This window comes from Heptranchias perlo, chromosome 1 (genome assembly GCF_035084215.1).
Source record: "Heptranchias perlo isolate sHepPer1 chromosome 1, sHepPer1.hap1, whole genome shotgun sequence".
NCBI classification, from domain to species: domain Eukaryota; kingdom Metazoa; phylum Chordata; class Chondrichthyes; order Hexanchiformes; family Hexanchidae; genus Heptranchias; species Heptranchias perlo.
The window spans coordinates 69,525,787-69,552,403 of record NC_090325.1 but is presented as its reverse complement, the minus strand read 5'-3'; the positions used below and the strand labels follow the sequence as shown (position 1 = coordinate 69,552,403).

Sequence of the window (26,617 nt, the reverse complement as noted above, 5' to 3'; positions counted from 1 at the left end):
AGGGATAACAAAACTGGTCTGAGATCAGATAAATTACTGGGACGTCAAGAAGTATTAATACCAACCCATTTAGGCTAATTACTGTAATTACTGTCATTCAAATTAGCATTATAGGAGTGGAAGAGCAAGAGCTGCAAGTCATGTCCCACAAGTTATCTTGGTTTACAGAATATGGCATTCATTAGATACCTCCTAATGTTTGACCCTCTAGGCGTCTGGTTTCCTCTAGTAGCGCATTGGTATGCACACAGGTTTTTTTTTAATGACTGTGCTACCTGAAAAGAAAGAATTAGCATTTATAATGCAACTTAGCACATCTTCAGGGCATCCATCCCAAGGCCCTTTACAGCCAATGGATTTTGAAGTGCAAGAAAATGCAAAGGCCAATGTTAAATTGACTGTGGCACCAGTTGGCTTGGCTCAGTTGGTAGCACTCTCTCCTCTGAGTCAGGAGGTTGTTGGTCGAAGTCTACGACAGACTTGAGAACACAACCTAGGGTACCAGTTCTGTGCAGTACTGAGGAGTGCTACATTGTTGGAGATGCTGTCTTTCAGATGAGATATTAAGCTGCGGCTTTGTCTGCCTGTTCACGTGGGATGTAAAGATCCCATGGCACTATTTGGAGAGAAACTGAGAGTTCTCCTGATGTTCTGACCACCATTTGTCTCCCAATCACCACCACAAAGCAGACCCATTTGTTTGCTGCTGATGGGACTTTGTTATGTGTTAAAAAAAAATATTTATTACTCCCCCCCCCCCCCGCCCCCCCACAACCTCCTTATGTTCTTCTCTCCCTGGTGAGAGAACCGTTCTCTGACTAAGGTTTCTGCTATTGCTTCTCTTGAACCAACTGACAATAGATTTGGAGATCCAGCTGAGAAAGACTTGGCCTCCAATTCTGCTTCCCTCTAATTGAGGAAATCCTTGGCCTCTGGTTGGTATTAGCTGAGATCAGTGACTTGTCATGTGGGGAGTTTGTAGGCATAAACACACATCACATTGCTTCATGGACAAAACATTGTGGTGTCTCTGCGCTCCTGCGATTCTTGCCTCTTGCGTATCCCCGATTTTAATTGCTCTACCATTGCCTTTAGCTGCCTCGGCCCTAAGTTCTAGAATTCCTTCCCTAAACCTCTCCGCCTCTCTACCTCGAAGACGCTTCTTAAAACCTACCTCTTTGACCAAGCTTTTGGTCACCTATCCTAATATCTCCTTATGTGACTGGGTGTCAAGTTTTATTTGATAATCTCTCCTGTGAAACGCCTTGGGACATTTTGCTACGTTAAAGGCACTATATAAATGCAAGTTGTTGTTGTCGCCTTCGTTTTACAAATTCTTAAACATTGAGCTCCTGGAATTGCCATGGCATAGTGTGGAACTGAGCCACTCAAACCAGGAAAATCTCAAGTTTGATTCTTGGTTGGTGCAGAGATAGCTGAGCTTAGCTGGCATGGGGAAGCATTTTTTTTTATTCGTTCATGGGATGTGGGTGTCGCTGGCAAGGCCAGCATTTATTGCCCATCCCTAATTGCCCTTGAGAAGGTGGTGGTGAGCCGCCGCCTTGAACGCTGCAGTCCGTGTGGTGAAGGTTCTCCCACAGTGCTGCTAGGTAGGGAGTTCCAGGATTTTGACCCAGCGATGATGAAGGAACGGCAATATATTTCCAAGTCGGGATGGTGCGTGATGCCTTGATGTCAAGGGCAGCATTCAGGGAATGCAATTGGTCTCAGAATCGTCCAGGCTAAAGAGGGAAAAAAATCAGTCAGAGTTCCCTATCTGATCACTATCCACTGAAAAATAGATGTACATAGATATCTGGTGAGAAGAGGATCTGGATTGATTGTATTGTCTCTCTAGTACTCACCACCATGGCTCACAATTGTGTCTGGTACTGGAGGGCTGCAGGAACTGTGCAGCAGCATGTGTCAGTGCCTTCAGGAGAGAACATTGAAGGGAGGGGGTGTAAATATATGGATGCAAACAAAATGATCAATATCAATCAAAAGAATTATAACTGTGAGAAATGACCCCAGGTTAATTTTAGTACCAAGCTCCGGGTATCCATTTGTAGTATTTTTTCATGTGTACCCTAAATGGGAAAATAACTTTTCATCTAGTTGAACCAGAAACATGGCCACAGTTTTAAAAACAAACTCAATTTTATTATTTTCTTCTATATTCTTCCCATCCAAAGTTAGTCTCCACATCTGACTGATGGTCAAATGGTCAGGCCCATAAGTTGATGAATTGGTTGATTAACCACCAAGAGTTTGTGTTGTGGGAAAACATTAGTGAAATACGATGTTATTTTTCATGTTAATTTTTGTGCTGCGCTCCAATCAATGTTTCTACAAAGTTATTTTTCGCACACGTCTGTTTTCACAGACATCCCAGTCACGAGAAATGAAGCTCCCTGTAGGGAAGTGTGTAAATATTGAAGACTGGGATCCAGCTGGTTTCTTCAGTTGAGGATAGAAAGCAAACATTTTAACAATTACATCACTCTTGCCATGCTTTTTATGGTCAAATATAAAAGAGAATCCATATATCCGTTTTTAAATTGAACCTATTTCCAAGGAAAGCAGTAGCTAAATAGTGTTGGCTATTTACATTTCTGTTGTGCTGGTACTCTGTGTCTACTGTCTTCAGTCTTTTCATATATTTACTTTCTAACACTGAAATTGCAGTGCACTTCAATAATGGCAGGTGACTAGATATTTACAACTTATGTGTCCTGGCCTCCTGACTGTAAAACCTAAATGTTTTTATTTTACAAAATATATGGATTTTTCAGAATGCAGTGTATTGTAGGCATACCTGAGCAAGAGATAGGATGAAATGAGGTGTAGAAAAAGTCTAAATATATCATTCAATCATATTGTAGTAAGGCAGCACTGGGCATTGGCTGCTAGTTCCGTTGGGCAGAATATGTTGGTGATTAAGTTGAGGTGACACATTGGGTAACATTTGTCTACAATATTCAGGGGACAATCCTTGGAGAAACTTAAGTTAAGATTTAGCAAGTTCCTAATTTGCCCTGACTGGCTATTTTCCACAGTATTTGAACTCAGGCAGTGTGTGAAGATGACAACCCATCTGTTGCCAGACGTCAAGATGCACCACTTTGTGGCATTTTGGAGCAGGTTGATCAGTTGGCTTTTACGAGGATCAGAGAGGATTTCAACAGAGCCACCTTGGAGGCAATAGAGTAGTTCAGGGGAATCTCAATTATGATAGTTTTCATTCATTTGTTTACTGGACTTTGGGTCAAGATGAGAAGATGTGGAGGTCTCCAGTGCCTGCATGCCCCCTCCAGCATGTTGCAGGGATCTGTGTAGTATACGCATTAATGATTTTATTTGCTCCTCGTGTAGATAATTGCTTGTGGCCAGCTCAAAAGGAAGTGAAATGTGTGGTTTCCACAGTTTTCCTGTGATCTGTGCTTTGGTCTCTTACTCCACTGGAAGACTGGGTGGCACATTGGAAAAGTCTTTCATCTCTGTAACATGGGTTCAACTCCAGACAGAATGGGTTCAAACCAGCAATGTTCATTCTGGACATGGGTCCATAATATCAAACTGCCCCTAAATTGGCAATCTCCTCTGCGGCCAAAATTAAAGGAGGGATGTTTGCGAGCCTCTGCTCCTGTCATGGAGCCTCACTAGCATGGCAGCGAAGATGGCGAGGCAACATAGCTTTAATTTTCTGACCGATTCTCACTGCTAGCAAAGCTCCATGCTGGGATGGCTTTAGTAAGAAATGGAAAAATCACACTAGTGTCCCAGGAGATGCTCTTATGATGTTAGGGTTGATGCCCATTGTTGGGACAGAGTGGAAGGAGCTTTACTGTGTATATGTGTGTTTGATCCTGGCACTAGGTGCCCAAAGTGGTAAGTGTTCTATTCCCGTACTAACATCCCTCATCTTGATGATCTCAAAATTCACAAAAATTGTTTTTAAAAAAAATTAACTGGGTCAGATAGAGCTGCTGATTATTAGTTGATAGGGGTACACTGGTCCCAGAAAAGTGCTGATCTAGTTCCTTAAAAATGGGTTGTATTACATGCACATATTGCAGCTTTGGGAGGATATTGGTTTTCAGATGCAGTCTCTTCAGATTGATCCTGCCTCAACTGGCATTCATGCTCAGAGTTTCTCTAAGGGCAAGTTTTTTCAGGTGTTTGAGATGATAGAGGAAAACCTAGAAATAAAGAAATTGCTTCCCCCATCTCTCCCTATGAAATCTGGTAATTTTATTAAGAGATCGCATTGATGATAATATTCTGGCATGGGTGGAGGATTGGTTATCTAATAGGAAGCAGAGAGTTGGGATAAATGGTACATTCTCGGACTGGCAACCAGTAGCCAGTGGTGTTCCGCAGGGGTCGGTGCTGGGTCCCCAACTCTTTACAATCTATATTAACGATTTGGAGGAGGGGACCGAGTGTAACATATCAAAGTTTGCAGATGATACAAAGATGGGAGGGAAAGTGGAGAGTGAGGAGGACATAAAGAACCTACAAGGGGATATAGACAGGCTGGGTGAGTGGGCGGAGATTTGGCAGATGCAATACAATATTGGAAAATGTGAGGTTATGCACTTTGGCAGGAAAAATCGGAGAGCAAGTTATTATCTCAATGGCGAGAAACTGGAAAGTACTGCAGTACAAAGGGATCTGGGGGTCCTAGTGCAAGAAAATCAAAAAGTTAGTTTGCAGGTGCAGCAGGTGATCAAGAAGGCCAACGGAATGTTGGCTTTTATTGCTAGGGGGATAGAATATAAAAACAGGGAGGTATTGCTGCAGTTATATAAGGTATTGGTGAGACCGCACCTGGAATACTGCATACAGTTTTGGTGTCCATACTTAAGAAAAGACATACTTGCTCTCGAGGCAGTACAAAGAAGGTTCACTCGGTTAATCCCGGGGATGAGGGGGCGGACATATGAGGAGAGGTTGAGTAGATTGGGACTCTACTCATTGGAGTTCAGAAGAATGAGAGGCGATCTTATTGAAACATATAAGATTGTGAAGGGGCTTGATCGGGTGGATGCGGTAAGGATGTTCCCAAGGATGGGTGAAACTAGAACGAGGGGGCATAATCTTAGAATAAGGGGCTGCTCTTTCAAAACTGAGATGAGGAGAAACTTCTTCACTCAGAGGGTAGTAGGTCTGTGGAATTTGCTGCCCCAGGAAGCTGTGGAAGCTACATCATTAAATAAATTTAAAACAGAAATAGACAGTTTTCTAGAAGTAAAGGGAATTAGGGGTTACGTGGAGCGGGCAGGAAATTGGACATGATTTTAGATTTGAGGTTAGGACCAGATCAGCCATGATCTTATTGAATGGCGGAGCAGGCTCGAGGGGCCGATTGGCCTACTTCTGCTCCTATTTCTTATGTTCTTATGACATCAGTAGGGATGTCTTTGAGCTTAGCTCCATCACCTGACTGAGAAAGATGGCAATTTATATAAAGGAAGAGGAAGGAGAGAAATTTCTATTTGTGTAATATATACATCCATTTGAACTATTGTGATTCACCATCGCCTGAGTAAATTTAATTCTGATTTTTAAAAAAATGTTATATCAAATGTGAATTAACATTTAGAAAGGTCTCAACTACTTTATGTGTATTTTACAGGGTAAATAATACATTTTGAACAATTTGAAGTAATAAAATATGAATTTATGCTGACCCATTTTCCTTTTTTTTGCAGTCTGAAGCGAGAACCTCTCTGAATCTAGTCTTCCAGGATGAATGGAGCAGCAGTGATGATGAAAACTGAATTTCAGTTTACACTATTGTAGCAAAAAACTGTTTCAAATATATGTACACACCTGTAGAATAGTTCAGAACTGTTCAAACAATGAATACTACTCTACTATTCTGCTAAACTTTACAGCTGAGATGAAGCATCTTGGATTTCCAATGGCTTAATGGGTAAATGCACCATCTGTTATTGTACGAAACCAAACAGACCCAGATTGATCACATGACTGATCTGAGGTATCTGACCTTAGCCAAGGGAGCTGTTGGAGTGCTACAATTGACCTCTGACGCTGACCTAAGGTGAGGGGAGAAAAAAATCAGCCTTGGTTCCAACTATTGACTGCCATCCAGTGATCCCTGCTGGAAAGTGCCTTGGTTTGGATCGTCTACTGAGGACGTTATCGGCTCACTGTCGGATAGCCTGCTGACAGTCACTTTCTAGGTTCAGATATGAAGAACGGCCACTTGAAAGAGGTACTGGAGGTCCGCCAGCAGTTGTAGAATAGTACAGATGCTTCAGGACAGGAAGGGAGACGAAAATATAAAATTGTTCTTATTAGCTATGAAGATTTAATACACAAAAAAAATCCTGTCGAGTATTTACCGTGTCACACTGATTTATTTCCAATGTTTACTTTTTTGAGGATGGATGATCTTTAATAATTGAACTGAGTTCTTAACCCAGGAATAACTAGATTTATTTCCATGTTGAGTGATTATTTGTATGAATTAATAACTCTACTTACACTCCCAAGTAGTTCCTGCCTCCAGAAACACATGCACACACATTCATATACCTGATTTACAGTTTAAATAACTAGAATTTATTTTGCTTTGATACAACTAATTTGCATTCAGATGATAGGTGATGATCATGCAGCATTGATGGGTAAGCCTGAGTATTAGATTGCAGAGTACTGTATTTTATATGATTGTACAGTGGTGTATACCTGACTTTGCTGGTCAGCTTGTTTCCTTACAGTTTTTAGTTTACAGTCTGCTGCAGTTGTCCGAAGATTTTTCCAAGTGTGTGTGATGAAGGTTAGTAAATATGCTTGAGGTTTGATATTCAAAGAAGAAAGGCTGAAAAGTTGAATTACTGTAAATGATTTGACCAATAGAATATAAAACATGTATGCATTAAGACAAATTCATGCATGTGTTTTGAACAGAAGATATTGTTTAATTTGAAAGGTTGGAAGACTGAGTACTGGGGATTAAATTTAAATGCTGGATTTGTACATTTTAAGTATATGTGTTCTGTTAAATACTATTCAGGCTTCTGAACATGATTTTTGGAAGACAACACATTGCTCCTTTAATAAACTCAAATCAAAAAGCTTATTTTACTTATGAGTTCCTTTTTGATTTATATTTACATCAAGAAATATATTACAACAGGAGAATGCAACCGTATACGATGCTGAAACAGAACTGCACATTTTAATGATATAAGAGTAAGAGACCAAAGCATTGAATTCACTTGTAAATTACAACAGTGGGTGACATGCTGCATGGTTTTAAGTTTCTGCAGTTTCCAAAACACAACTTTGATTAACTATGACACTATATGGTGTTATGCTGGGACTAGGAAGGAGTTAGGTTTGATCCCTCATCTTTGCTGACTTAGCTGGGGTGGCAATTACAATTTGCCTCAATGCCCCTTGGGAAGGATGGACAAAAAGTGGCCAGGGTTCCTACTCATCATTATTCAGTGAACCTGCCAAAAAGTGCCAGGGTTTGAGTCACCTTGTGTAAGTCACCTTGTATGTTGGTGTTCTCCCTGCCTGAAGAGTTTAAATGTTTGCTAACCCTTTAACATACATTAGTGATCCCACAATTATATTAAACGAAGTCAATTGAATCAATATTAATATCATTTAAATAGCTTCTTAGACTGCAGTATAAAATAATCATTATATTATATGAATATATAAGAATGAGGAATAATAGGGATGCTTCATTCCAGTAGGATATTTAGAAATATCCTGGAATATATTAATGAAAATAAATCCGACCTGTATGGCAAAGAACAGTTAACCTTCAACCGTGATCTCAAGTTTAAAATTAGAATAGTTTGGTGGGCCTGCTTGTGATGCATATGTAATGGTCTTGTAAGAAAACAACCCCTAAAACTCTCGACCATTGTTGCTGATCTGCTGCAGATAGCAGATTGAGAGAATGAATTAGAAAAATAAACTCACAATGAAAAGTTATGTCAGTTGAAAATGCCCCTACTGAACGAAAACAAAATTAATTTGAGACAAATAGAATTTGCATAAGCACATGAGTCAAATGGTGACAGTTGTCCTTAGAAGGTGGCTGATACAGAGAATGATGGAAGCAGAGCTCCATCATTAGGCTGCCAAGTTGCATTCTTAAAAAGAATTATTTTAGGATTTGTGAGGAGGTAAAAAAATACACATTTGTCTGATGTTAGCTTTTGGTTTTAGGAGGAGGAGGCCAACTGGTTTCCCACAGTACTGTTGATTGCCTATTGTTAATAGTTGATTGCAGCAACAATTCCTTTATGTCTTTGAAATATTTAGAAACATTTGAAATATGCAGATGACTGTCAAGTACACTGCAGGGTTATTCTTCAAACTAGGCTATGTCATGTGCAAGTTGTGTGTCAAAAGTAAATGAAACACGAAACACACTATCAGTCAAGGTGTTGCTATTCACACTCTTCAACCTGCATAATAAAATGATTAATAATATAATTTCCTGGTGGGACAGAACTCTTTTGGTCTTTTCAATAATATTCTGCTTTGGAGACCGAGAGGAATGGTAAATTAGGTTTTTCTTTTTTCACTAGTCAGTGGTGTCTAAGGTAACAGCTGAACTCGTGCAGATGGGGCAGGAATATCGCCTCTTCCGAGTATAAGCATCGGAACAGGAAGTCTACAAAAATCTTGTAAATTATTGGACTGAGAAAAATATATTCCAAAGAAGATTTTTAAATTCTTGGTGACTAATTCAATTTCTGTGGTTTTATATTATTGGTATTACTAATTTTTTGCTGTATTCTTTTGTTTTTGTGTCCTTATAATTCTTGTAAATTAAATTGATCATTAGTTTTCGACTGAACGGCACAGACTGACAGTGTGGTGTTTTCTGCCTTTTCAGTGTGGACAGGAGTGCATGGTGGACAGCCCATGCAGCCCAGTGTGAAATATCGCAGTTAAAGGGTAATTGTTTATCCTATGGCTTACTATTCCCTTTCACAGAACACACAAAAGTGTGTTTTGGATCCATAGAAGATGCAGATCTGTTTGTGGAAAGTGCCTTTTGCTGTGAACATATATAAGAGAATTGAGAGGAGAGCCCGAACTATAAGATTGAGATTGAGGAAAGTTTTGCATAGCATCTGTGGGAGCCACATTGACATTTTTCCACTTTTACATGATGTATGATTTAATTGCATTTTCGTAGAGCTACTGTATACGTTAGTTAGATTATCTTTTTAGTTTAAAAACTTTTTTTTACATTTCGTTGGTGAGAGCTTCCTTCCAAAGAACAAAGAACACTGGTATTTCATCATTGGTATGTGGGTCAAATACGGTCTGCAGGCTGTATGAGTCCTAATTTGACTGTCTCTGGCCTGTTTCAATTTGGCATGGAAATACGGCATAAAACTGCGCCTAATTGAATAGTAATAAGCTCAAAATAGTCAATCTCACTGCAAGAGGCCACAGGGAAGGTGCACAGAAATGTGCTTACAGTCTTTCGAATATGACGGTGGGTCACCTTGCTGGACAGAAGAATGACACCAGTGCAGAGTCTATGAACAACTCTTTGGCACAGCTGAAGCTTCAGACAATAAGAATTGAGAAGCTGCGACTGATGATGTATCCCAGATCACATGCATAGAAAGTCAATAATCATAATTTGGTTTAGATGACTGAAAATGCTTAGAAGGAACTGCAAGAAGTGAGAGAACAGATTCAAGACCAGAACTGGCTGAGGAAGAATCACCAATTGTTGCTGGTAGTAAAGTATGAGAAATGGAATGTATTGCATTAGTTAGCCGAACTCTCTGGGGCTGGACCCATCATCTTATTCTAAATATTACTAGTGCATTTATGTCCACCTCACTCTGTGGCCTCTCTCAGTGCCATTGCCAATTTAGTGCCAATTACTGCTGCATTAGGTGCAATTTTCTGCTGTGCTTTCATGCTGATTTGGAACTGGACATTTATTCATGTCGGACTCCATATAGCTAGCAGGCAGTCGGAGCTGTATTTGACCTCATACCAAAGACGAAAAAGCAATAAAATTGTTCTTTTGGAGAGTGAAATAAATAAGATGAAAAAGCAGCGAGGGGACAAAAACAAAGAAAATATTTGAGAATAGGCAATCAGCTACTTCTTTGTTTGAAGTATTCTGCTTCAAAATTTGTGCACTAGTTGGACCAATGAAGTAATTGTTATTTGGCTCTGCATTTCATGTATGTTTTGTACTGAAGAAGTCAGTATTCTGTAAGCCACAATTTGAGAGACCCAAGCACATTTTAGTTGGATTGTCTCCATGTCCTCCGCACAGTAGTTGACTGAGGACTTGATTTCCAGCAGCGACATGCATGGAAAAGCATGTGGAGATTTATAGCAGAAAATAAAGCCATTTGGCCATGGTGTCTGTGCCAACTCTTTGCTAAAGCAATCCAAAACAAATCCCATTGCCAATTCTCCCCATAGTTCTCTTCATCAAAAATGTATCCACTTTCCCCTTAAAATATATAATGTACAGGAGTAGGCCATTTAGCCCCTCGAGACTGTTCGGCCATTTAGCCCCTCGAGTCTGTTCTGCCATTCAATAAGATCATAGCTGATCTGTGACCTAACTCCATATACCTGTCTTAGCCCCATATAACTTAATACCTTGGGATAACAAAAATCTATTAATCTCAGATTTAAAGTTAACAATTGAGTTTGCATAAGAGAGTTCCAAACTTCAACCACCCTTTGCGTGCAGAAGTGTTTCCTAACTCCTGGCTCTAATTTTTAGGCTATGTCCCCCAGTCCTAGACTTCCCAACCAGTGGAAATAGTTTCTATATACCCTATCAGTTACCCTTAATATCTTGAAAACTTCGATCAAATCACCCCTTAATCTTCCAAATTCCAAGGAATATAACCCTTGTTTGTGTAATTTCTCCTCGTAATTTAACCCTTGGAGTTCAGGTATCATTCCAGTAAGTCTACGCTGCACTCCCTCCAAGGCCTATATATCCTTCCTACGGTGCGGTGCCCAGAACTGAATACAGTACTTCAGGTGTGGTCTAACCGGGGCTTTGTATAGCTGTAGCATAACTTCTACCCCTTGTATTCTAGTCCTCCAGATATAAAGGCCAGCATTCCATTAGCCATTTTGATTATTTTCTGCACCTGTCCATGACATTTTAATGACCTATGTACATGGACCCCTAAGTCTGTTTGGACCTCTACTGTTTTGAGCTTTTCACCATTTAGAAAATACTCTGATCTATCCTTTTTAGGTCCAAAGTGGATGACCTCACACTTGCCAACATTGAAATCCATTTGCCACACTTTTGCCCATTCACTTAATCGATTAATATTTCTCTGTAATTTTATGCTTCCCTCTACACTGCTTACAATGCTGCCTATCTTTGTGTCATTGGCAAGGTTGGACATGTCATCTAAGTCGTTAATAAATACAGTGAATAGTTGAGGCCCCTATACCGATCCCTATGAGACACCACTAGTTACATTCTGCCAATTTGAGTACCTGCCCATTATCCCTACTCTCTGCCTCCTGCCGCTCAGCCAATTTCCTAACCAGATCAATAATTTGCCCTCAGTTCCATGAGATTCAACTTTAGCTAACAGTCCCTTATGAGAAGTCCACATAACATCCATAGACATTCCCCTGTCCACTACTTTAGTCACCTCTTCAAAAAATTCAATCAGATCAGTCAGGCTCTTTGCTTTTACAAATCCATGCTGGCTCTCTTTGATCAGCTGAAAATTTTCAAAGTATTCACACAGTCTTTCTTCAATTATAGACTCTAGTAATTTCCCGACAACAGATGTTAAGCTAACTGGTCTAAAGCATTCTATGCTCCAAAAACTCTGTCTAAAGAATGTTTTTTAACTTCGCTCACAAGATACTTATGGAAGAGGAAGGCCTTTCAGTCCATCTTAATTCATCCATCCAGAACAAGCATACACAATCCTCATTGCTGCATCTAGTTGTTTCACTCTCTTAATTCTCCTCCAATTCTAGTCTCTTGTGCATCCTGGATTTCCTTCGCCCCACCATTGGTGGACATGCCTTCAGTTGTCTGGACCTTTAGCTCTGGAATTCCCTCCCTCAACCTCTTTCCCCCCCCCCCCCTCCTTAAAACCTACCTCTTTGACCAAGCTTTTGGTCACCTGCCTTATGTCGCCTTGTGGCTTGGCATCAAATTTTGTCTGAAAATACTACTGTGAAACGTCTTGGGACATTTTACTACGTTAAAGGTGCTATATAAAAGTAAATTGTTGTTGAATATTGGTTTTTAACTGTTACTTCGAGTGGTCAAGAGGCTTATTTTTTGTTTCTTAGCGTGCTAAATTGTGACAATCGTGATTTGTTCAAAACTGTTTGCAAATCTTCAGTAATACGCAACATTAGAATGATGAGAGAAAACGGGCGTTTCCACCAGTTTTATTTACTTCTGATGACAAACAGGTGTATTACAGACTCAAATTCCTGAGATGGAATTCCCCATTATGGTTCCTGGTGGAGTTGGTAACTTGATGAGACAAAATTTATTCAAACCTTGGGCCCCTTTCCTGGAATATTAAAGTACAACTTGCAATTGGTGCTGGCTTGTACATATTAATCTGTTAATGCCTGCCTTTAAATAGTACAGAGCAGAAATTGTTACGCTATTCATTTGTATTAACAACAGCACCAATTGCAATTTCTGCCCTACTGTGAGCAACACCTTACGAGTGGGATCCGCCAGAGCTCGAAAATACAGAGACCATCCGTTCTGCTGCTTCCCTCCCCGTAGCCCTCCAAGCAAAACTTCTCCTATGGTTCCCCTCTGCTTGTTAACTGTTCGCTTTCCTCACATACTGTCCCCCTCTCCTTCAAATCTGCTGTCATCACCCCCCTCCTCAAAATACCCACCCTTGATCCCTCTGTCCTTGCAAACTACCGCCCCAACCCCAACCTCCCTTTCCTCTCCAAAGACTTTGAACATGTTGTTGCCTCCCAAATCTGTTCACGCAACTCCTTGTTTGAATCCCTCCAATCAGGTTTCCATCCCTGCCTCAATACTGAAACAGCCCCTATCAAAGTCACAAATAATAACCTATGTGACTGTGACCGTGGTAAACTACCCCTCCTCATCCTTTTTGACTTGTCTGCAGCCTTTGACACGGTTGACCACACCATCCTCCTCCAATGCCTCTCCTCCGTCATCCAGCTGGGTGGGACTATACTCATCTGGTTCCATTCTTACCTACCCAGTCGTAGCCGGAGAATCACCTGCAAAGGATTCTCTTTCTGCTCCTACACAGTTACCTCTAGAGCTCCCCAAGGATCTATCCTTGGCCTCATCCTATTTCTCATCTACATGTTGCCCCTCAGCGACATCATCCGAAAACGCAACATCAGGTTCCACATGTATGCTGACAACACCCAGCTCCACCTCACCACGACCTCCCTCAACCCCTCCACTGTCTCTGATTTGTCACAGTACTTGTCCAACATCCAGTACTGGCTGAGCAAAAATTTCATCCAACTAAATATTGGGAAGACCGAAACCGTTGTCTTCGGTTCCCACCACCAACTCCGTTCCCTAGCCACTGACTCCATCTCTCTCCCTGGCCACTGCCTGAGGCTGAACTAGACCGTTCGTAACCTTGGCGTCCTATTTGACCCTGAGATCAGCTTCCAACCACACATCTGCTCCATCACCAAAACCGCCTACTTCCACCTCGGTAACATCGCCTGTCTCCACTCCTGTTCATCCGCTGCTGAAACTCTCATCCATGCATTTGTTACCTCTAGACTTGACTATTCCAATGCTCTCCTGGCCGGCCTCCCTTGGATAAACGTGAGCTCATCCAAAACTCTGCTGCCCGTATCCTAACTTGGACCAAGTCCCATTCACCCATCACCCTTGTGCTCTGCTGCATTGGCTCCCGGTCCAGAAACGCCTCAATTAAAAAATTCTCAGCCTTGTTTTCAAATCCCTCCATGGCCTCACCCCTCCCTATCTGTCACCTCCTCCAGCCCCACAATGCTCCAAGATCTCTGCGCTCTTTCAATTCTTGCCTGTTGCGCATTCCCAATTTTAATAATTCCACCACTGGTGGCTGTGCCTTTAGCTGCCTAGGCCCTAGGCTCTGGAATTCCCTCCCTAAACAGCTCCACCTCTCTACCTCTCTCTCCTCCTTTTAAGACACTTCTTAAAACCTACCTCTTTGACCAAGCTTTTGGTCACCTGTCCTAATATTTCCTCATGAGGCTCGGTGTCAAATTTTGTTTGAAAATCGCGCCTCTGAAGCGCCTTGGGACATTTTACGATGTTAAAAGGCACTATATAAATGCAAGTTGTTGTTGTTGAATACTGGTTTTCATACCAGAAGTGGTGATTTTGCCCCTCCCCACAAAAGGTGGTGATCCCTCGATTCCATTATGATAAATCCTGCCATGCGTTGGAAACTTTACGGCCAATGATTTTTTTTAACTCCCCCTGAGTAAACTGGCCAGCACCGAGGGTGGGCCTAATTTCAGTGGTCACCTTGTCTTTTCCTGCACTATTATAGGATTAGTTAGGATCTTGATTCAGCGAATACATAAATTTTGATATAACTCCATCCTTCTATCCCACCCTTTTCCATTGATTTCACCATTCATGCGTTTTCTTAAACGAAAACACTCGCAACACAACGTTTTTGAGAGTTTGCAAGAAACTTGGTAGTAGCAGATTTTGACACTTGACTCCATCCCGTCAATAGCTCCTTTAAGAGAAAACAAAGGTGGCAAAACAGGTATTGGGCTGTTACTGCCAAGACACTTCTGGAAAAACTGGTTTCTCACTGAAACGTCCAATCCACTGAAGCTCTTGGGTATGTCAATTTCTCAACAAAGGGCTGAAACAATTGATTGTAGGTGTGCTTTAAAAAAAAATCTGTGTCGATACTGAACCCCGGACTCGGCTTTATCTCACTCCGCAGTGCCTGCCACCTATTTGAATGCTAATTAACAAAGCGCAGCCAATAGCGGGCGCCTTCCTCCCCCCTGTTTCATACACAAGTTCAGAGTTTTTCCTTTTTTTTGTGTCCCCTCAGATTTTCAACACCTGTCACCTGAATGTGTTTTTTTTGTGTTTAGGCCCCCTTTTATAAGAAGGGGGGAGGTTAGGGAGTGCTTTATTATTTTTAAAAAACAAATAATAAACAAAGTCAAATAATAATTTTATTATATTGATCAAGAATGCACTCCAGCACAAGTTCAGTGTTAAAGTGATCTCCACCCACATCACGTGGCGGCAGAGACCGGGAAGGAGTAAGTTGCTGGTATCATCGTGCTCAGGACCATCATCACAACCTGATCGCACCAAACAGGTAGAGAAATGTTGAGCGGTTTTTCTTCCAATTTTTTTGTTCTAGATTTACAGTATCTGTACTTTCTTTTTATGCTTAAATGTTAGAAAGCAACAGGGTTCTGCATTCAAATATTTGCAAAGTAGCAAAAAAAGGAAAGATAATGTTGAATAGATGAGCATTAATTTGAATGAAACTAATGTGCTCGCGCGTTTGTGTTTGGACTGGCATTTTTTTTTAAAAAAAAGCATATTTAATTTGTGCTTAACTCTGAGTGTTGGCGCTGTTTCACTCAGCTGCTCCCAGTTGTTGAGAACCCCAGATCTGAGTTGTGTCGATGGTTTTACTCCGCACAGAGTCTCACTCTACACGTGCGATAAATACTCCAATGGCGGAGTAAAACCATCGACACAACTCAGTCCTGAGGTTCTCAACAACTGGGAGCAGCTGAGTGAAACCCCGCCAACGGTCAGTGTCACAGTACACCTGCAGAAAATACTCCAATCTTCCATGCGCTTAAAAGTCGTCTTTATTCCTCTTCCTCTCTTTTTCTCTCTCTTTCTCTCTCTCCCCCCCCCCCCCCCCCAATCATTGTCCTGGTTAATGATTTAAGTACAGGTGTGATCGAAAATTCTGGAATGTCGCAAGGCGGGTTTGATCCAGTTTTTAGTAAACCCCGTATGAAATCTCCTGTTTACAGAAGGGTGGGTTGCTATTTGCAGGATCGTCTAATTAATAAGGCCAGGTTAATTAGTTAATCTCTACAGTTAATCCATATAGACTACCCCCTTCTACTTTGCAGCTATTCAGTGCCCAACTTTTTGTGTTCAAAACTGTATGGTAACCGGCGCACAACACTTTTGGCTTTGCAGTAATGCTAAACTTGTACAGTGTAAATATTTTGAAGAGGTGAATTGATTCTGTAGTGTAGTGTTATGAGGCAACTTCCCCCCTGGGCTACTTTGCATTAAGTTTTCATATCTTTTTTGTTTCCTCTCTGTGTCTCTGTCTCTCTCCTCTCAAATTGGGTCCTGGTTCCAGATTCATCAGGCAGTTTGGCCTATAACTGCACCACTGGTACAAAGTGAAACAATACCACTTTAGAATGATATATAAGTGCAGTCTTATTAGTGTTGAAGCAAAAAGATTACAATCAAGATATATGTATTGTTTCTACCACTAGCTTTCTTAAAAATAGGTTGGTGCTGCACTGCTAATGTTTGTTTTTCCCTCATACATCTGCTATAATATTTCTATGCTAAATTCTCTGCCTCAACAACTTGCATTTATATAGTGCCTTTAACATAGTAAAATGTCCTAAGGCGCGTCATCAAACAAAATTTGACACCGAGCCACATAAGGAGGTATTGGGATAGGTGACCAAATGCATGCTCAAAGAGGTAGGTTTTAAGGAGCGTCTTAAAGGAGGAGGGAGCGGTAGAGAGACAGAGGTTTAGGGAGGGAATTCCAGAGCTTAGGGTCTAGGCAGCTGAAGGCACGACCGCCAATGGTGGAGCGATTTAAAATTGGGGATGCGCAAGGGGCAAGAGTTGAAGGAGCGCAGAGATCTCGGAGGGTTGTAGGGCTGGAGGAGGTTACAGAGATAGGGAGGGGCGACGCCATGGAGGGATTCAAAAACAAGGCTGAGAATTTTAAAATCGAGGCGTTGCTGGACTGGAAGCTAATGTAGGTCTGGGAGAACGAGACTTGGTGCAAGTTAGGATACGGGCAGCTGAGTTTTGGATGAGCTCAAGTTTATGAAGATAGGAGGCCAGCCAGCCACGAGAGCATCGGAATAGTCCAGACTGAAGGTGACAAAGGCATGGATGAGGGTTTCAATAGCAGATGAGTTGAGGCAGGGGCAGAGGCGTGCGATGTTATGGAGGTGGAAGTAGGCGATCTTGAGATTAACGACCAGATGATTTGTTTGCGATGTTGGTTAAGGAATAAGTGTTGGCCAGGGCACCGGAGAATTCCCTTGCTCTTCAAACAGTGCCATGGGATCCTCTACGTTCATTTGAGAAGGCAATCTCATTTAACATCTCCTCTGAGAGATGGCATCTCTGACAAGGCAGCACGCCCTCAGTACTGTACTGAAATGTCTGCATAGATTGTGTTATGGCTTGAGCCCATGGCCTTTTGACTCGGGCAAGAGTACTACCGCTGAGCCAAGGCTGACGTTTTTTTTTTAAAAACACATGCAACAACAATCGTCCTCCCAAATACTAGTCAATACATTGACAGAACTTACAACATGAAAACAGACTGTTTGTTTGACTCGACCAGTCTGTATTGGTGTTTATCTTCCACGTGAGCAGTAGTCCTAATCCCATATCCCCTTTACTTCAACCACCTTTCTAACCGAATAAATGTTAGGAATATTACAACACCAGGTTATAGTCCAACAGTTTTATTTTAAAAATCACTAGCTTTCGGTGACACCTGACGAAGCAGAAAGCCTCCGAAAACTTGTGATTTTCAAATAAAACTGTTGGATAAAACCTGGTGTTGTAAGATTCCTTACATTTGTCCACCCCAGTCCATCACCGGCATCTCCACATCGTGTCTAAACAAGGCATTTATCCCTCGTCTGTTGGGTCACACCTGGTAATTGTTTGCTTTTTTAAAAGTATCCTTAAACAGCAGGGGGCAGCTCTTGTCTGAGCAGTTTCATTTGAGAGCTTGGCGAGACTACTCCCACACTTGCAGCGTAGTATGTATGTAAAATTCTGGTAGAGAGGATAAAATATGTGGGAATTCCTCCAGCTGTAATCAGAGCCAGCCTATAAATGCCCTTATTATTTGCTACAAAAGTTATTGCTGTCAGTCCATCATTTCTGTCATAAGTATTAAAGGGGTAGGACCTCTTTTTAGTTTGCTTAGGTGCGAATCCAATGGTATCTGTATTAGTAACAGCTGTTGTGTTGGGATTTGTGCGTTTGCCCATTCCTTGCTGACTTGTATCCTGATAGAAGTGGATAGATATGCTACACAGCTATAACACTGGCATCTACCCAACAATGTGGAAAATTGCCCAGGTATGTCCTATCTACAAAAAGCAGGACAAATCCAATCCGGCCAATTACCATCCTCTTAGCCTACTCTCAATCATCAGCAAAGTGATGGAAGGAGTCCATCCGGTGCTATCAAATGGCACAACAACCTGCTCACTGCTCCATTGGTCCTGGCGGAACCCAATTCAGCTTCAGACCTCATTATAGGAGGGGGATTAGCAATATTGATAGACCATACTGCAGTAGAAAGGATTTCAGTAGGAGTGATTGGGCAGTGGAAACAGTATGGGTAGAGTTAAGGAACAGTGAAGAATGCAAAATTCTGATCAGAATTGTTCACAGACCTCCTGATAGTGATGATGTGGGGGTGGTGTACATATATGGAGATCAGGGAAGCACGTAACAAAACGAATGGTTATAATGGGAGATTTTAATTTTCACAAACTGGGAAAAGCATAACAGCTCAAGTAGTAAAGGCAATGTATTTCTGGAGCTATATGTTTTACAACTTTCAAGTTTACAAGCCGTACTGGATTTAATGATAAGTAACAAACCAGAATTAGTTAACAGTCTAATGGTAAGGGGGCATCTTGCAAATAGAGATCAGTATGATTGAAAAAGAAAGACTGACTTGCACTTATATAGCGCTTTTCACGACGTCCCAAAGTGCTTTACAGCCAATGAAGTATATTATATAAGATTGAATTTGATAGTTGGTTTGAGAGAGAGAATTGCAAACCAAGATTTTACGTTCAAGTACGGCAAACTTCAAAGGAATGATATAAATTAACCGCAGCAAACTTGGCTCAGCTGTTAACGGGTAAACCTACAAACAGTGGGAAGTATTCAAGGAAGTATGTGGTACAATACAATGTCAGTACATACCTAAAAGGCAAAATCTCCACTTGTGTAGTTAAGCAACTATGGTCAACAAATGAGATAAGATACAGTACGAAGCTAAAAGAAAAGGCTTGCACAAATTCAAGGATTGGGAGAACTGGACTGGGAGATCTATTTTTTTTTTAAAAACGAAGGCTTACAAAGAAAATATTAAGAGATGCACAGAGGGAATATGAAAAAAGAACTTGGAAGTGTTATCAAAGCTAACAGTTAAAGTTTTTTATAAATATATTGAGAAAGAAATGCACAGTAGGTCCACTAAAGACATGCATTCAAGAGTTACCTTGGTCGGTTTCTGTGCTATCGTTTCAATCTACCTGTCGCAGATGCATCTGTCCATGAAAGTATTGGTAGGAATGATCACCACACAGTCCTTGTGGAGACGAAGTCCCGTCTTCACACTGAGGACACCATCCAATATGTTGTGTGGCACTACCACCGTGCTAAATGGGATAGGTTCAGAACAGATCTAGCAGCTCAAAACTGGGCATCCATGAGGCGCTGGGGGCCATCAGCAGCAGCAGCAGAATTGTATTCCAGCACAATCTAACCTCATGACCTGGTATATTCCTCACCCTACCATGACCAACAAGCCAGGGGATCAACCATGGTTCAATGAGTAGTGTAGAAGAACATGCCAGGAGCACCATCAGGCATACCTAAAAATGAGGTGCCAAACTGGTGATGCTACTACACAGGACCACATGCATGCTAAACAGCGGAAGCAACATGCTATGGACAGCTAAGCGATTCCACAACCAACGGATCAGATCAAAACTCTGCAGTCCTGCCACATCCAGTCATGAATGGTGGTGGACAATTAAACAACTAATGGGAGGAGGAAGCTCTGTGAACATCCCCATCCACAATGACGGCAGAGTCCAGCACATGAGTGCAAAAGACAAGGCTGAAGCGTTTGCAACCATCTTCAGCCAGAAGTGCCGAGTGGATGATCCATCTCGGCCTCCTCCCGCTATTCCCACCATCACAGAAGCCGGTCTTCAGCCAATTCGATTCACTCCACGTGATATCAAGAAACGGCTGAGTGCACTGGATACAACATAGGCTATGGGCCCCGACAACATCCTGGCTGTAGTGCTGAAGACTTGTGCTCCAGAACCACCTGTGCCTCTAGCCAAACTGTTCCAGTACAGCTACAACACTGGCATCTACCCGACAATGTGGAAAATTGCCCACAAAAAGCAGGACAAATCCAATCCGACCAATTACCGCCCCATCAGTCTACTCTCAATCATCAGCAGAGTGTTGGAAGGTGCACTTACTCACCAATAACCTGCTCACCGATGCTCAGTTTGGGTTCCGCCAGGACCACTCGGCTCCAGACCTCATTACAGCCTTGGTCCAAACATGGACGAAAGAGCTGAATTCCAGAGGTGAGGTGAGAGCGACTGCCCTTGACATCAAGACAGCATTTGACAGAGTGTGGCACCAAGGAGCCCTAGTGAAATTGAAGTCAATGGGAATCGGGGAAAACTCTCCAATGGCTGGAGTCATACCTAGCACAAAGGAAGATGGTAATGGTTGTTGGAGCCCAATCATCTCAGCCCCAGGACATTGCTGCAGGAGGCTTTCGGAGCAGTGTCCTTGGCCTAAGCATGTTCAGCTGCTTCATCAATGACCTTCCCTCCATCATAAGGTCAGAAATGGGGATGTTCACTGATGATTGCACAGTGTTCAGTTCCATTCGCAACCCTTCAGATAATGAAGCAACCCTTGCCCCATGCATCAAGACCTGGACAACATGCAGACTTGCTGATAGGTGGCAAGTAACATTTGCACAGACAAGTGCCAGGCAATGACCATCTCCAACAAGAGAGAGTCTAACTACCTCCCCTTGACATTCAACAGTATTGCCATTGTCGAATCCCCCCACCATCGACATCCTGGGCGTCACCATTGACCAGAAACTTAACTGGATAAGTCACACACATACTGTGGCTACAAGAGCAGGTCAGGGGCTGGGTATTCTGCGGCGAGTGACTCACCGCCTGACTCCCCAAGGCCTTTCCACCATCTACAAGGCACAAGTCAGGAATGTGATGGAATACTCTCCAATTGCCTGGATGAGTGCAGCTCCAACAACACTCAAGAAGCTCGACACCATCCAGGGCAAAGCAGCCCACTTGATCGGCACCCCATCCACCACCCTAAACATTCACTCCCTTCACCACTGGCCCACCGTGGCTGCAGTGTGTACCATCCACAGGATGCACTGCAGCAACTCTTCAAGGCTTCTTTGACAGCACCTCCCAAACCTGCAACTCTACCACCTAGAAGGACAAGGGCAGCAGGCACATGGGAACAACACCACCTGCATGTTCCCCTCCAAGTCACACACCATCCCGACTTGGAAATATATCGCCGTTCCTTCATCGTCGCTGGGTCAAAATCCTGGAACTCGCTACCAAACAGCACTGTGGGAGAACCTTCACCACACGGACTGCAGCGGTTCAAGAAGGTGGCTCACCATCACCTTCTCGGGCAGTTAGAGGGGCAATAAATGCTGGCGTTGCCAGCAACGCCCACATCCAATGAGCGAATAATTTTTTAAAAAATGGTCTCTGCCAGCATTTATACTATGCATGAGCCACCTCCTTCCCTACTTTATCTAATTCTATTAGGATACCCTTCTATTCTTTTCTCCCTCTAGCTTCCCCTTAAATGCATGTTATTTGCCTCAACTACTCCTTGTGGTAACGCGTTCCACATTCTTGCCACTCTTTGGGTAAAGAAGATTCTCCTGAATTGCCTATTGGATTTATTAGCAGGTATTTTATATTTACGACCTCAAGTTTTGGACTCCCCCATAAGTGGAAACCATTTTCTGCACATCTACCCTATCAAACCCTTTCATTATCTTAAAGACCTCTATCAGGTCACCGCTTGTGAATCTTTTTTGCACCCCCTCCAATGCCCCTATAATCTATTATAACATAGAGACCAGAACTGTGCGCAATACTCCAAGACTATAATGGATAATAAGAAAATGGCAGACTTGTTAAATGTATCAACCTCCACAGTAGAAGAAGAGGACAGAATATTAGCAGTACAAGAGAAACTAAAAATGTCAAGGGAAGGAACTTAATGGATTTAATATAAGTAAATAATGAGACTTAAGATTGACAAATCTCCAGGATCTAATGGTTCCCACCCCAGGGTATTAAAAGAAATTAGTGAGGAAATTGCAGATGCATTAGTCATAATTTTCCAAATCTGTCCAGAAGCAAGAATTGTGCCTTTTGGATTGGAAAATAGCAATCCATTATTTAAGAGGGGAGGGAGGGAGAGAGAAACCAAGCAACTACAGACCGGTCAGTCTAACATCAGTTGTAGGAAAGTTACTGGAATCACAGACTCCGCATGGATTTGTGAAGGTTATGTCATATCGAGCATTCTTACCAAACTTTGGTTTTGGCTAAAACTGCCATGCAGTTCTGTTGACTGATAAATAAGTAAACAATGGTAAAGACAACAGATTTACAGAATCTAGCTATTCCTTCTCTGAGCATAGAACAGTTGCACTTCCTCTGCTAAAACGCAGTTTTCCAAGATTCCCTAACAAATTCTGTTTGGGAATTTTTTTAAATTCGTTCATGGGATGTGGGCGTCGCTGGCGAGGCCGGCATTTATTGCCCATCCCTAATTGCCCTTGAGAAGGTGGTGGTGAGCCACCTTCTTGAACCAATGCAGTCCGTGTGGTGAAGGTTCTCCCACAGTGCTGTTAGGAAGGGAGTTCCAGGATTTTGACCCAGCGACGATGAAGGAACAGCGATATATTTCCAAGTCGGGATGGTGTGTGACTTGGAGGGGAACTGCAGGTGGTGTTGTTCCCATGTGCCTGCTGCCCTTGTCCTTCTAGATGGTAGAGGTCGCGGGTTTGGGAGGTGCTGTCGAAGAAGCCTTGGCAAGTTGCTGCAGTGCATCCTGTGGATGGTACACACTGCAGCCACAGTGCGCCAGTGGTGAAGGGAGTGAATGTTTAGGGTGGTGGATGGGGTGCCAATCAAGCGGGCTGCTTTGTCCTGGATGGTGTCGAGCTTCTTGAATGTTGTTGGAGCTGCACTCATCCAAGCAAGTGAGAGTATTCCATCACACTCCTGACTTATGCCTTGTAGATGGTGGAAAGGCTTTGGGGAGTCAGGAGGCGAGTCACTCGCCGCAGAATACCCAGCCTCTGACCTGCTCTTGTAGCCACAGTATTTATATGGCTGGTCCTGTTAAGTTTCTGGTCAATGGTGACCCCCAGGATGTTGATGGTGGGGGATTCGGCGATGGTAATGCCGTTGAATGTCAAGGGGAGGTGGTTAGACTCTCTCTTGTTGGAGATGGTTATTGCCTGGCACTTGTCTGGCGCGAATGTTACTTGCCACTTATAAGCCCAAGCCTGGATGTTGTCCAGGTCTTGCTGCATGCGGGCTCGGACTGCTTCATTATGTGAGGGGTTGCGAATGGAACTGAACACTGTGCAATCATCAGCGAACATCCCCATTTCTGTCCTTATGATGGAGGGAAGGTCATTGATAAAGCAGCTGAAGCTGGTTGGGCCTAGGACACTGCCTTGAGGAACTCCTGCAGCAATGTCCCGGGGCTGAGATGATTGGCCTCCAACAACCATTACCATCTTCCTTTGTGCTAGGTATGACTCCAGCCACTGGAGAGTTTTCCTCCCGATTCCCATTGACTTCAATTTCACTAGGGCTCCTTGGTGCCACACTCGGTCAAATGCTGCCTTGATGCCACACTTGGTCAAATGCTGCCTTGATGTCAAGGGCAGTCACTCTCACCTCACCTCTGGAATTCAGCTCTTTTGTCCATGTTTGGACCAAGGCTGTAATGAGGTCTGGAGCCGAGTGGTCCTGGCGGAACCCAAACTGAGCATCGGTGAGCAGGTTATTGGTGAGTAAGTGCCGCTTGATAACACTGTCGATGACACCTTCCATCACTTTGCTAATGATTGAGAGTAGGCTAATGGGGCGGTAATGGCTGGATTGTATTTGTCCTGCTTTTTGTGGACAGGACATACCTGAGTCTCCTGCCCTTCTAATCCCTTTGAAGTTCAACTAGTGAACAACAAAGCTGAATAAGTATCTCCCCTGCTTGCGTCAGGTTGTCAAGCATGCACGGGATGTCGTCGCTGAGGGTGAACTTCCCAAAAACTTTCTGTGGCGACAACTTGGGAGTTTTAGGTTTGCATGTAAACAGCTTGCAGGAAATTGTTTGCAATTTGACGAAACATAAGACCAGGAATGACCAGTGCTGCTATTTTTTTTTTCCCCCCTCCCCCTTACCTAATAGCAACTGGAACAATATATGTATCACATAATTTCTGACAGCGCCATCAAAGTAAGTGAACCAAACTAGGAGGTAAAGGGATGCAATTAAATATCTGGTACCTGCAAGAACTATATCGTGTCTCTTGCACTATTGTGCATTAAACATTCTGGGCTATATTTCTTTTCTGAACCTGGTTGGTTGTAACAAAACAAAACACCAGGGATAAAACACTACTTCACGTCACAGCCCCTTTACAGAACTTTGTACAGTGAAGTAGTAACGAGAATGAAATGTGAAGCTCTGCATAAACCATATTGGTGGTGAAACTTATGGTTTAGCTTCTAATTGAGAATATGATCCCTGTTGAAATAATGAAACGGCTGGAGGTATCTGACAACACTTATAGCATTGACCTAGTCAGTGTAGCTGGGGGTTGAGATCAGAATATTATTTGAGTGTAAGTTACATTTGCATTACTTGCATTTATATAGCACCATGAACATAGAAACTAAGTCCCAAGGTGTACGGGGGAAAAAACAGCTAAAGGAGGAGCTATTGGGAGGGATGACCATAAGCTTAGTCAAAGAGATGGGTTTTAAGGAAGCTCATAAGAGGAGAGAGAAAGAACTTGCATTTATATAGCTCCTTTCATGATCTCAGGACCTTTCCATAACACTTTACAATGAAGTAGTTTTGAAGCGTAGTTACCATTGCACTGTAGGGACATGAGGCAGTCAAATTGTGCACACCAGAGTTTCAGAATCAGCAGTGAGATAGTCCGTTTTTAGTGCTGTTGGCTGAGGGACGAATATAGGCCAGGACACAGCTCCCCTCTCTTCAAATAATGACATGGGATTTTTGCATCCACCTAAGGGGTCCTCGGTTTAATGTCTCCTCTGACATTGCAGCAAATTTTAGTACTGAACTAAAAGTGACACCCTAGATTATACATTCAAGGCTCTGGAGTGGGGCTTGAACTCACAATCTTCTCACTCACATGAGACTTCCAATGAGCCAATGGAGGTGGAAGGCAGCGGGGTTTAGGTAGGAAATTTCAAGGCACGGCCCCCAATGGTGGGATGAAGTGTGGGTGGGGGGATGCACAAGTGGCGGAGTCAGAGGCATGTCGAGTTTGCGGGCTGGTGTGTTGGGGGAGGTGGAGGGATTTAAACAGAAGGGTGAGAATTTTAAATGTTAGGGGATGTAGATCAGTAAGGATAGATGATCAGGACTTGGTGCGCGATAGGATACAGGCAGCAGAGGTTGGAGGATGGGTCTGACCAGACCATTTCATTAGTCGATTCTGAGTTTAGGAGGATATAGATGAGGGGTTCAGTGTCAGTTGGACTAAGGTAGGGACAGAGGTGAACAGTGCTATGGACATGAAGGTTGTGAATAATCTTGTCAACCTGAGGTGGTGAAGATTTTTCTGCCCATTGCTTATTTCCATGCACAGTTGATTTGCTTGTCATACAATAAACAGCATTCCTTGCAAGCAAGCTTTAGGGTTCTTTTTGCCACCATGCATGAGAAATGGCAAGCAACCATGTCACAAAAAGCTGCTATGCCTTATGCAGTGAGCAAAGCATTCATGTCCTTGCTCCGTATTGAATTGGTGTTCTTTGAAGACGACAAATTTAACTTTGTTTTATTAACTCAAAGTTCATAAAATCTTCGAGGAAAGGCATCAACAATATTATCTTGACATTGTCTAAGTGCCAAAGTTGAAGGGTCGTTTCTCAAGTTGACAATCTTCACTGGACGGAAAGTGAGAGTAAGAATGTTGAAGGAAAGCTGAAAAATGTATGTCCCATGATTTATTACAAATCTATGAACAATTTTAAGAAGACCTAGGTTTGTCTGATCTTTCTACTCCAATTAATTGTCAATCATTCCGACTTTTATAAAACCTAAATTTACACCAATTTTGACTCTAATGAAAGATACAGCATTTGAACAAACATTATATTTAGTGACAGCAAAACAATAACACTGAAACCTGAAGGAAAACTCAAATCCTAGCCATACTGGAGACGACTTGCAGCAAAGAATTTAGTACAATTGATAGAGTTG

General features: G+C 42.5%; 2 protein-coding genes across 4 annotated transcripts in view; both read left to right on the top strand.

The window, feature by feature from the left end:
• ercc8 (excision repair cross-complementation group 8) overlaps nt 1-7,119 on the top strand; it is a 61,101-nt gene extending 53,982 nt beyond the window's left edge. For all 3 annotated transcript variants that reach the window (XM_067986444.1, XM_067986437.1, XM_067986454.1), the window contains one exon: nt 5,718-7,119. In XM_067986444.1, coding sequence (XP_067842545.1) covers nt 5,718-5,786 — 69 coding nt within the window. In that variant the 3' untranslated portion in view covers nt 5,787-7,119. The remainder of the gene's footprint in view (nt 1-5,717) is intronic.
• An 8,167-nt stretch (nt 7,120-15,286) lies between these two features.
• Nucleotides 15,287-26,617, top strand: part of elovl7a (ELOVL fatty acid elongase 7a) — a 52,142-nt gene continuing 40,811 nt past the window's right edge. The window contains exon 1 of the mRNA XM_067986423.1: nt 15,287-15,356. The gene's annotated coding sequence lies outside the window, so the exon portion shown is untranslated. The remainder of the gene's footprint in view (nt 15,357-26,617) is intronic.